This window comes from Myodes glareolus, chromosome 18 (assembly GCF_982192425.1).
Source record: "Myodes glareolus chromosome 18, mMyoGla1.1, whole genome shotgun sequence".
Classification (NCBI taxonomy): domain Eukaryota; kingdom Metazoa; phylum Chordata; class Mammalia; order Rodentia; family Cricetidae; genus Myodes; species Myodes glareolus.
In genome coordinates this window covers 60,579,993-60,592,001 of record NC_142043.1, presented here as the reverse complement: position 1 = coordinate 60,592,001, position 12,009 = coordinate 60,579,993, and the positions used below count along the sequence as shown (strand labels likewise).

At 45.4% G+C, this 12,009-nt stretch overlaps 1 protein-coding gene across 2 annotated transcripts; it reads right to left on the bottom strand.

Annotated features, from left to right (window-relative positions):
• Positions 1-7,328: 7,328 nt before the first annotated feature.
• Positions 7,329-10,578, bottom strand: LOC146890849 (glutathione S-transferase theta-2-like). 2 transcript variants are annotated; one of them, XM_087898240.1, is made up of 6 exons: positions 10,423-10,578; positions 9,820-10,021; positions 8,886-8,973; positions 8,109-8,259; positions 7,857-8,030; positions 7,329-7,574 (listed from the first exon to the last, which is right to left on the bottom strand). In XM_087898240.1, exons 2-6 carry the CDS (start codon positions 9,989-9,991, stop codon positions 7,365-7,367), a joined length of 795 nt encoding a protein of 264 aa, XP_087754366.1. In that variant the 5' UTR covers positions 9,992-10,021; positions 10,423-10,578; the 3' UTR covers positions 7,329-7,364. The 2 variants fall into 2 exon arrangements, with proteins under 2 accessions (XP_087754366.1, XP_048307427.3); XM_048451470.3 differs by lacking the exon at positions 10,423-10,578 and having other exon boundaries at positions 9,880-10,218.
• Positions 10,579-12,009: the final 1,431 nt, after the last annotated feature.

The following is a 12,009-nucleotide window of genomic DNA, read 5'->3' as shown; positions in this document are numbered from 1 at the left end:
AGGAACACCCCCCCAACACACACACACACACACATGCACACACACACACACACACACACAACACCATCAACAATGACAAAAACAGAGAATAAGAAGTCATGAATTTCAAAGAGAGTAATGGAGGGCACATAGAATAATTTTGGGGGAAGAAAGGGAAGAGAGAAATGATGTAAATATAATCTCAAAAGTTATTATTATTGGGCTGGAGAGATGGCTCAGTGGTTAAGAGCATTGCCTGCTCTTCCAAAGGTCCTGAGTTCAATTCCCGGCAACCACATGGTGGCTCACAACCATCTGTAATGAGGTCTGGTGCCCTCTTCTGGCCTGCAGGCATACACACAGACAGAATATCGTATACATAATAAATAAATAAATATTAAAAAAGTTATTATTATTGATTTTTTTGCTTTTGTTTTTTGAGACAGGGTTTCTCTGGATAGCCCTGGCACTCTCTCTGTAGACCAGGCTGGCCTCAAACTCTTTGATCTGCCTGCCTCTGCCTCCCAAGTGCTGGAATTGAAGGTGTGCACCACCACCACCCAGCTTCTCTTTTGTTTTTTGCTTTTGAGACAGGGTCTCCGTATATAATCCTGACTGTCCTCAAACTCATCAAACAGACCAGGCTGGCCTTGCACTCACAGAGCTCTTTCTACCTCTGCCTCCAGTGCTGGGATTGAAGGTGTGTGCTACCATGTCCTGCAGGGTTTTCTTTTTTGAAATATAGGGGTTCTTAGAAATTTGCCTTATATTAAAAAAAAGAGATATATACATAGGATGTGAAAATGCAAGGCATTTGTTCTATGCTAACAGAACTAATTATGTCTGGTGTCCAGACACTTGGACAGTTCTTTGGATTTCCCTGGATTGTGGTTGAGAGTGTGCTAATAACAGGAAGTAACAGTATTTAACAGTGTTTGTCAAGCCTTGTGTTATTGCATTATTCATGAAAGAGACTTGGTTCCTAGCCCTTCTTCCCCCTAGCATTTTCAGCTTGGCTTTCCTGCCTAGCTTTATTCTGCTTTGCTATAAGCCAGTCAGTTTTTTTATTAACCAATGAGAGTAATACATAGTCACAGCATATAGATGAATTATTCCATGGCCAATGCTTGCTGCCAAACTGTGAGAGCCTGGGTGTAGATATGAGCCAGGCTTGGTACTGTGTGTTTTTAATCTCAGCACTGAGGATTCAGAGACAGGCAGATCCCTGAGACTTGGTGGTTAACTGTTCTAGCCAATCAGTAAACTCCAGGTTCAGTGAGAGCCTAATCTTAAAATAGGTGGGGGCCAGCAAGATGTCTCAGGGGGTAAGGGCAATTGCCACCAACCCCAATGACTGGAGTTTGATTCCTAGAACCTACATGGTGGAAAGAAAGAACTGTCTTTCTTAACAGAGACATACATAGATCTACTCTACATGAGAAGTAGAAAAAGACAAGATCTCCTGAGAAAATTGGGAGCCTGGGGACCTTAGGAGAGGGTTGAAGAGGGGAGGGGATAGACAGGGAGGGGAGTAGAGATAAATGTAGAGCTCAATAAAAATCAATAAAATTAAAAAAAGAAAGAACTGTCCTTCACAAGTTGTTCTCTGACCTTCACATGTGTACCATGGCACATGTACACACACATCTACAAATTTTTAAAATTACTTAGAAATCAAACATGTTACATCTAATATCAAAACTTGTCAGTCGAAGATGAGGTCAACTGAGAACAAAAATGTGTTACCGGTGTCCCTAAGACAAGAGACGCTGATTGTGGTGACGCGTGTCTGTGATCTCCGTACTTGGGAGGATGAGGCAGGAGGATCACTGTGAGTTTGAGGCTAATCTTAGGCTACATAGAATGCCCCTGCTGTAAAACAGCAACAACAAGAACACTAACAACAAAAAGACCCAAAGCAAGATTGGCAAGATGGCTCCGTGAGTCCCTGGAACTCACAGTGGAAACGTGTCCTCTGTGGGGCCCTCACTCCTCTTTCTCAAAGGGGCAAGAAGAAATTTCCTAGCAGAATGTTTTCCCAGGAAGATAGTAGCCTTTCCCTCTCCCACCCAGAATATTCTGAGCACAAGGTCACTTAGCTCAGCCCAGCCAGCCACCTGGTACAGGCTGATAAAGATAGCCTAACTCAAGAACAGTAGTAGCCTTGCTCTAAAAACAAGGAAAAAGCTGACTTAACAAAATGTGAGGGAGCAAAAGTCCTTGTACCCATGCCAAAGCATCTTCAAAGATTCTCTTTGTAGTTATGCCTTTAAAAGCTTACCCTACAGAGGAGATACAACTCCTCTCTACCTTGTTGTAACAGGGATGGAGATGAGTTCCAAACATGTTTGTATTATGCTGATTAAACCTTGCTTATTACAGTCTGAGCCTCTCTGGTGGTCTCTCTCTGGGGATAGTGATCTGGGCACAACATCCTCCACGGGTGTGCAGTGGCACACCCACACATGAGTCATACACACACACAATAACAACAACATTAAAGCCCCCAAATAGCAAAACCTAGTTCAAGCCACTCTCTCAGAGCTATCCCCAAGAGCACTCAGGAGACCCTGCTCTGCCATTGCCGCCACTAGAATTTCCCTGGCCATGATAAAGTGCTGCCTTGCCCTCCCCTACCCCTCCTCTCTCCTCCCCTGCCTTGCCCTTCCCTGCCCTCCTCTTTCCTCCTCTGCCTTGCCCTCCCTGGCCTTCCTCTCTCCTCCCTTGTCTTTCCCTCCCCTGCCCCCCTCTCTCCTCCCTTGCCTTGCCCTTCCCTGCCCTTCCTCTCTCTTTTCTTTTTCTCCTCTCATCCAGAACAGAAATAGAAGCCAGCTTTCCCCTCCCCCATTCATACAAATTTTCATATACACAGAACACGGGTGTGCCAGGGTGATCTGAGAGGGTTCTAGCCCATTGTCTATACTGTGGTCTTTAAGTAGGTATGACTCCGTGGCTTACTTGGCACTCGCTTTCCTACTGAGCCACACCCCTCACCCTTCACCCCTCTCAAGTTTGAAGAGTAAGGGTAAGTCCCACAGCACCCTGACGTATTTTTTTTTTTTTGATCAACATTTCATCATGAGCACAGAACTCACAGTGGACAATTCCTCCAGACTTCTTGCAATTTGCCTCATTCTCCAGACCAACAGTCACCGTTCCCTTGGCAGGAATATGAGGTCAATGTTCTGACACTAGCAAGCCCCATCACGGATATGCTGATTTAGCTCTTTGACGTCTTTACTTCCATCTCTGTCTCTGAATGTGTCCTCCTTTTAAATAGTACGTGCTCTCTATCCCTGTGCTCCCCAGAGGACCGAGAGGTCTGATAGCGCCACAGTTCCCACGAATGGATGTTTGCTGTTTATGTCTTTTGTGTTTGCTTCAATGAGTGTGTGCTGTGATTTGAACCCAATGTTTTTGCTGAGCTGAGCGTGCACACACACACACACGCACACACGCACGCACACACACACGCACGCACACACACGCACAGACAACCCTGCTCGTTGTCAATATTTGGGTACCATAGATTCGGTGTCCTTTGTCCTGGGGAACTGTTCTCACTCTCAAAGGCTCTTTGCCAGCCCAGAACCGCGGCAGCATTCGAGGGTTTTGCTCTCCGGCACTTATTCACTCCGGCACTCATTCACTCCAACTTTTATCCCCGCCACTGCTGTAAACTAAGTGTGTCACTTGTTCCGCCCTTTATGGCGCTGTACATACTTGCCTTCTTTACTGTTTGATTAGTTTTTTTTGGGTCTTTTGTTGTTTGTTTGTTTGTGTTGTGGAGGGTTGAACCCGAGGCTAGGTTCACCAGTGCTGGGCAAATGTCATGGGACCACGTAGTAGCTACTGACTTTCTTTTGTTCTGGTTTTTTTTTCATTTTTATTAAGATTTATTTATTTATTATGTGTACAACATTCTGCTTCCATGTATGCCCACACACTAGAAGAGGGCGCCAGATCTCATTACAGATGGTTGTGAACCACCATGTGGTTGCTGGGAATTGAACTCAGGACCTCAGGAAGAACAGTCAGTGCTCTTAACCTCTGAGCCATCTCTCCAGCCCCGTCTTTTGTTCTGTTTTTAAGATAGGATCTCACTTTGTAGCCCAGGTTGGCCTTAAACTTGTGATCTTCTTGCCTCAGCCTTCCTAATGCTGGAATTATACAGGCTTGTATCAAGGCTCTTAAAATTTAGGCTTCGTTCCCTGCCCTTAGATCATCTGGAAGTTTTTATCACATTCTGTAGGGGTATTTTGTTTGTGACCTAACAAAGCTTCTCTGAAGATCAGCGGTGTGGGAATTCATTCAGCCAATAGCCTTCTGGGTACCCGCCCATCAGGGCGTGGTCTGAGGTACGATCAGAGCAGATGGAAAATGCTAGCAATCTCTCTTAGTGCGTGGTCTAGATTCTGTTCACAGCTCTCTGCGCCCACAGAGCTGAGGACCACTAGGGCTTTTTGATTGTGAGTGTTCCCTAATAAACTCTTTGTTATCTTTTATCATGGGCTCTTGTGGACTTCTTTAATTACGCCTACGTAAAAATTCAGAGTTTCTGTCTCCTATCAGGAGAACCACCTGGTGTGGATCAAAAGGAAGATAAAAATCTAGAGACTAAGGTTACCAAAACTCTGCTTTCAAAAATTCTACTTCTCCTCATACCGATTTTTGTGTATATAGTACCTTTCTCTAAATGATGTCTATTGAAATTCAAACTTTCTGTTTTGATATAAATAATGTTTAAGTTTTCCACAGTAAACAAGACATTTTTCTACAGCAATCTCTGAAATCTACAAAAAGAAGATGCAGCCTCACAACAATAATTCCACCTGATTCACATGATGCCATTAAGCCGAAAAACACCACTCAAAGATCGGTTTTGGGCTACAAACTGCTCAAGATGATTCCAATGTGGCTAGCTGAGATGGTGCACCTTCTTACAACATTCTGGCTAAAACTTCAAATAAGAGCTAAAAAAAAAAAAACCAAACCTACAGACTACTCAGAGACTGTCTACAACTGAACCAGACAGTAATCTTGAGACTTTACCATCATTTAGTTTTTGCAAGATCCCTTAGAAATAACATCGCCCCCATGACAGCTGAAAGTGAATTTAAAAAAACGGTATCCCCTCTCCCCAAAAAATTTGTCCTTAGGGTTAGGAACAATTGTCATCTGTTAGGGGTTGGTTATAAGTTGTATGGGGTTGTGGATATAAATGAAGTAGGCTCAGGGATCTCTTTTGGGAAAGGAAAAAAGGGGAATGGGATGGGATAATAGGTAGATTAGTGTTATCAACTTATAAACTATTAGTTATAGACAATTTACATTGGTATAGATTCTTGTATATTGATACCTATGTAAAATTAGCTTTATACTCCTGTATAAGATAATTTGTATATTGATACAAATTCAAATTATATTTGTTATATTGAATATGCTCTTATTTCTGTTTATAATATTTGTTACATATGCAAAGTTATTTTATCATATTGTATGCATGCATGTTTCTACCTCTACTTAACATATTTTGTATATTGATACAATTTTAGGATATGCTTATCATATTTTTCATACATTTCTGCCTCTGATCAAGATATTTATATAGTTCACATTTTGAGGTCATGTCCTCATTTGCTACATATTTGTTTAAAGGTTGTTTAATTTTATAATGTTAAGTCTTAGTATTTAGACTATATAGGTATTAAAAGTTATAGGTCAATGGTCACCCATATTTGTCATACTTTTAGTTAGGCTAATTAGGTTTTCTAGATGCACAGAGATTGTACTTCACATAGATGGGTAATCTTCAAACATTCCAAAGAACTATAGACTATGACATTTAAATAACTTAGGATTCTGTTGACACAACTGCTCTTGGCAGCACCAATCTATTCCCAAGAAAATGTTGGGAACCAAAGGCACTCCACTTGGAGCTTGTTTTCTTCTCAGCAAAACTGGCCTTTGAGCAAAGAACTGCCCTTGCCTTGATTACTGACAAAGTACACTCTGTTCAAACTGGACAAGCAGGATACAAACAAAAACGACTGCCAAATGTTGCCAAGACAGAGTAGGACAGTCTTTCAAATGTTCCTGCCTCTGAAAATGGTCTGTGAGATATTCTAGGCCTTAGCCAAAGTTGGTTGTCACAGCAGTGCAAATGAGACTTTAGGGGATTGCCTAGGTAGCCAGCTGTCTCTATCATTTCTTACACTGTTTGGAAGTCACTTTCTTGCACTTCCTGCTTAGTCAGGTAATATTATATTCTGCTAGGCCTCCTTATTCCCCAGGGAAAGATGAGTGTTCTATCTTCCCATTCCACAGCCCCACTAAGCAGGATGATCAGATGCTAGAGGGAGTCAAGTCAAAGCAGGAACTCAGTTTATCACTGTGAGCTTCAGCTTATACAGGTTAAGTGACATCATGTGATATGGGGGTACCTTCAGCCAATGAGAGACAACCAAGCCCTCCCTCTGGCTGGAGGGGCATCTACCTAGATTTTGCTGTCTCGTCCTCACTGAGTAGCTTTGACTACCCCTCAAACTCGAGCCAGGCTTTTTTTCTGTCCTACAGGCCTCAAGGTATAGGTCCTGAGATAATTTTGCCCCAACACATTTTACATTTACAGGAATGTCATGACACACTTGTGGGAGTCAGAGGACAATTTGTAGCAGTTGTTTCTCTCCTCCCACTGTTTGGGTTCTGGGAATTGAATATAAATTATCGATGTTGGCTATGAGTACCCTTACAGACTGATCCATCTGGTCAACTTCTTAATTCTTTACATTAAATTCTTTCTGTTGTGAGTTCCCTCCCACAGACACATATGGAGGTTTGCATAACAATGAAGATAAATCCTACTGTTTGTTGTTACTGGGAAACTCTCTGGGAAGATAGGAATGTGTGCCCAAAGAAATCTTTTGTGGTCTATACTTCAAAGACCAAGTCTTGGAAAAGATCATCTATATCTCTGAATGGGTTGTTGTTTACCATCTCTTTGCCTATGTAATAATTTTATATGGATTTGTTATCTGTGATTTTCCTTTGATTACCCATAATGTTTACTGAGAGATGATTTTTATTCTGTACATTTTATAGGACAATGTAATAAACCAGTAACTATTCCTTAAAATAGTCAGACTTTTTATTGTAATAAAATACAGATGTGTGCCAACTCTTGAATGGGTTGTTTTTCTTTGTGTTGCTGGTTTTTAGCACATTGATTTTGGTCTCTTATTGGTACCTCAAGAGAGGCATCTAAGGATACCTGGTGTCCCTTTTGTGCAAAGCCCCTCCCAAAGGGAGCCAGAAGAGGGATTGGGGCAAGTAGAAAAGATATAGAGAGCCAAGAAACAACATGAAGCTTTATTGTTAGTTAGAACTCAGGGAATCCTAGCAATTCGAAGCATCATTCTGGACTGGACCTCTGGATAGGGTACAGGTAGTGCGTTTTTGGCTGCCTGTTCCTGGATGCTCAGGATACGGCCATGGGCCTGCTGACACAGATTGGCACCCAAGAACGCCTCCACCCGCGCTCGCCATGCTGTCAATTGTGGCCGTCCCTCAAACAGATTATAGCCAAGAGCCACCGGCTGCAGGGACAAAAATGTGAAAGTTGGAGAGCTAATGAGACCCCATTGCTGGCGACTCAGCACAGGCGTGATGGACACAGCCCCATGGGAGGTCCAGGGCAGTGTGATCCATTCCAAGACCTGACAGTAGTCAGAAGCTGCCTCCCACCCAGGCAGGAAACAAGTCACCCAGGGTCTGCTCTGTGATTCTGGCTTTTCCCAGGTCACAGTGCTTCTGACTTATGGAAGTGGCAAGAAGAAGGGTCCAGCCCTTAGCTACTCTTCCACTCACTGGTCTCCTACCTGCATCAGCTCCTCCAGACACATGAGATCAGCCACCGTCACCTGATAGCCAGTAAGGAAGGTCCCATCCCCAAAGAACTTTTCCTCCAGACGCTGCAGAGATTCGAACATATTCTTTCGGTTCCGTTCTACTTTCTCCTCTGGAATCTGGGTCCCAATGAGTGGCCCCAACACCTGACAGAACAGCAGAAGTGCTCCGTATGTAACCTTGACTCATATCGGGTCGATCCCTCCCCAGAGAACCCTGCACACCTTGGTCCACAGGGGCACTCCAAAGATGCCACGGATGTTATCAGTATGCCAACCTAGATACTCATGGACTCGGGCACGGGCTTGCAGGTCAGCTGGATACCAGTGGTCTGCCACCTGGTACTTGGAACTCAGGTATATCAGGATGGCTGAGCTGGGGAACATGGGAAGAGGGGCTGTAAGGACCTTGGCTGTTTTCCCATTCTTCGGTGGGACCTTGGGGAGTCTCACATTTGAAGTACTTTCTTCTAGTCTCCTCACCTATCTCTCTAGCTGCTCAATCTTTCTTCTCTGCGAGTGGAACCCACTCCCTCCCCACCCCCCCACGGCAAGAGCTCCTCCAGAGCTTTTGTCATTAGACCAGTGGGAGAACCAGCCAGCGCCTGGAGACCTGGTCCCCAGAGCCAAGCCTTTAGCAGTTTAGACAGGGGACTTCAAGCCTTCATTTTTGAATCTCCATTTCGTGTACCCCTGGAAAATGTCCCCGTTGTCACCTTTCAATACCCCTCAGTCATGGCGGTGAGGTCTGAAAGATGGGGTGTGGGGAGGTGGGGGTGGGAGTCCAGCAGAAGAAACGGACAGGGACTGGGATATACTGGATCAGCCCCCAGTCATCCTGTCCTTATTCACAGACTGTCTGCTTTAGCTTCCTCCGCTCACAATCTGGGGTGGGTATCAGTCAGGCTAAGCCCTCTCCCCGCGCCCCCGCCCCCACCTCATCGCGACCCGCAAGAAGCGAGAGGAAGTGGCGCTGTGCTCTGGGTTTATTTACAGTTGCACCTTTCGGTCAACACGAAATTTCCGTCTTTGAGTACAGGAACTTTCCGCTGGCAGTTCAACTGCAAGAATTGCTCGCTCACGTGTTGCCCTGGGACGGAAGAAGCCAGAAAATGTCTTCTAGGACTCAGGCAGTACCTCTGTATTTTCCCTCTCTCTTTGCAACCAGACAAGGCTAGAGCGACCAATGCCCGGACTGGGACCAGGGGCACAGAGGTGGTTCAGCTATGTGTTTCTGTAGGAGCCAGCGATGGTAAGCTAAATAGAAACAGACCACCCAAAGGAAGTTCTTTACTTCCAACCATTATCACCTGCCAGAGTAGGTCTCAGCCATCAATAAGTTTTAAGGATGCCTGAGTTTTAGTAATTTACCCTGAAGCAACCTGGTTGCAGGAAGGACCATAAATTACTGAGATTACCTGAGCACCCAACCAAGAACAGACCATCCAAAGAAATGCCTAACCTTCCAACCAACCACTGTAGACAGGATCACCTGCCAGCACACTCACCAGGACACCCCTTACAAATGTCAGCCAATCAGTAGTCCTAAAACCTCAGAAACCCCTCACCCCCACCTTTACTACTATAAAAACCCAACTCAACTGAGCTCGGGGGTTCTCCGTTTATTCCAATACGTTGGACATGCGGAGAGACTGAGTTTGCAAACTTGCATAAAATAAAGGCTCTTTGATTTTACATATGGGACTCCTTGTTGGTTTTTGAGGAACTTCACCCATCTGGGTGTAACAGTCTCTTCCCTGCAAAATCTCCGGAGTTTTGTTAATCTAAATGTCGCATACCTTCAAAGCAGGAACTCTGCAAATCTTTCGTTTCCTCCCCTCCATCCCAGGGCAGAATTCAGGTTTAGAGGGGCCACTCCAAATAGGGCATTCCCTGGTGAGGGCACTGGGTGATGAAATGATGGGGGGGACTGTACCCATAAAGAGTGAAGGGCTGACATGCTCTAGGCGTAGATGGGCACCAGGCTCAGGCCAACCTTTGAGTAAATCCACGGTGTGCAATTGGAAGGGGATGCCGTTCTTCTTGGCGAAGATGTAGACGGCGCGGCAGGGTTGCGACAGGAGGTCGAGGTAGAGCTTCAAGCCCATGGCGGCAGCGGCACGGATGGTGCGGATAGTCTGCAAAACCAGCACTAGCAAGTATAGGCGATTTCGCTAATAAGGTGTCCAGCTCAGTCTCGGTGGGCCAAGCCTGACACGTTCCCCCTCCTACACAAATGACGCCTGTTGCTCTTGGGGGAGGGAGCTGCTTCGGCGGACTTTGCACAGAAAGGGGAGCGCGCCTTTGGGCAGAAGCTCTTGGCTCTAAGCAGTTGTGGAGCTAGAGATCCAACCCAGAACTTTAGAGTCACCCGGAGCGGGAAATAACCAAGCCCTGCTTTTCAGGTCTGAGCCCCAGAGAATGCTGTGGACTGGACGTGCGCTCCGCTCCCAGTTCTCGTTCTCGGTTACTGCTGGAGGGAAGAAGGGAATCCTCATCCAAGGAGTGCAGCTTTGTCGCAGGCTGCTAGGAACGTTACCTTAAGGCAGAATTGTTTAAGTGTCAGCTGCCCCTGTAGAGCAAGCAGGTCGTCCAAGAACAGTGCATCTCCTCCATCAGTCCATGAAATCTGAAAGGCTGTGCGCCATGACTGAGGGAGTAGTCTTTCTCTCTCTCTCTCTCTCTCTCTCTCTCTCTCTCTCTCTCTCTCTCACGCGCGCGCGCGCGCACACACACACACACAACTTCACGTGTGGCATCTTTCATAGTGATGGTCCAACATGGTCACCGACTTTATCTGAATCTTTTAGAATAGCTGTGGCCTGTGGCCAACATGGGGAACCAAAATGCTTCCCTAAGAGTTTATTTCCACTTATTTATTTCTTTTTTTATTTTTGGACACTGGAGGATCTTGGTATGTTGCCCAGGCAAATCTCAAACTCTTGGGCTCCATTGATTCTCTTCCCTTATTCTCTTGAATAGCTAGGACTCCAGGGGAGACTCACCCTGCCCGGCTTTTCTGAAAATTTTTACGTTTGTTTGTTTGTTTGATTGATTGATTTGGTTGGCTCTTTGGGGTTTTTGAAAACAGGGTATTGAAAAGTTTTTACGGATCGATAAAGCTCCAGTAATCCAAAAGTAATCCAAATCAGACCCAGTCAATAACCCAAATCAGACCAAATCAAACCGAATTAGAAAAGGCCCAGGTTTAATGGATGCCAGCACTCCCTTGTGGCCTTCCAGCCCCCAGGGATGGAGACAGAGAAGGAAGACTCCAACTGGGGGGAAGTTTAAATAGGCTATGGAAGTGATCTTGAGCCACTCTGGGGAGGGGTTACCGTTTGACAGGCTTTTTTGGAGGTGGAGTCTGGATTGAGGCAACTCCCAGAGGAGGGATCTTGGGATAGAACTTTAAACCCAAATATTTTTAGACTCCTTGGATATGTGAATGCCAGGGGCTGGAGTGAAGCCTGAACCCAAACATTCCAGACTCTTTGGGCATAAGGATGTTAGGGGCTGAGGTGATGCTTCCAACCAAACAGCTATCACGCAGTTCAGGTTGACTTCCAGTTTAAAGCCCAGGGTGACCTTGAACTCCTGGATCCCCCCCCCCCTCCCCCAGTTTCCATCTCCCAAGTGCCAGGACTACAGGCATTTGCCACAGCACCAGACTTACTCACTCTGATAGTTTTGAGTTGCAATTCAAAGACAACTAGGGGCTGGAGTAGCCTGTGGTGACATTTCCAGAATTTGATGGCAGGCTGGCCTGAGGAGAGGTGACCACAGAGAAAAGGAACACTGGGGAGGGTGTGGGTGGGGCAGAAGCAGCCTCAAACTGTAACTTTCTCAAGTGCCCCTGGCTCTCCCCTCCCACTGTCCGACCAGTTTAAAGTCAGATTTCCCCCACCCCTTTTTTTCTAAATAAGTTGGTGTGTTTTTGACTCTCTCTCTTTCTGTCTCTCTCTGTCTCTGTCTCTCTCTGTCTCTGTGTCTCTGTCTCTGTCCCCCTTCCTTCCTTTCTTTCTTTCCTTTTTCTTTTTCTTTTTCTTCTTCTTTTTTTTTTCCTTTTGGAAAAGAATTCTGAAAAACACAAAGCAGTTCCCAGAGGAGCCCCTCTGAAGCCCTG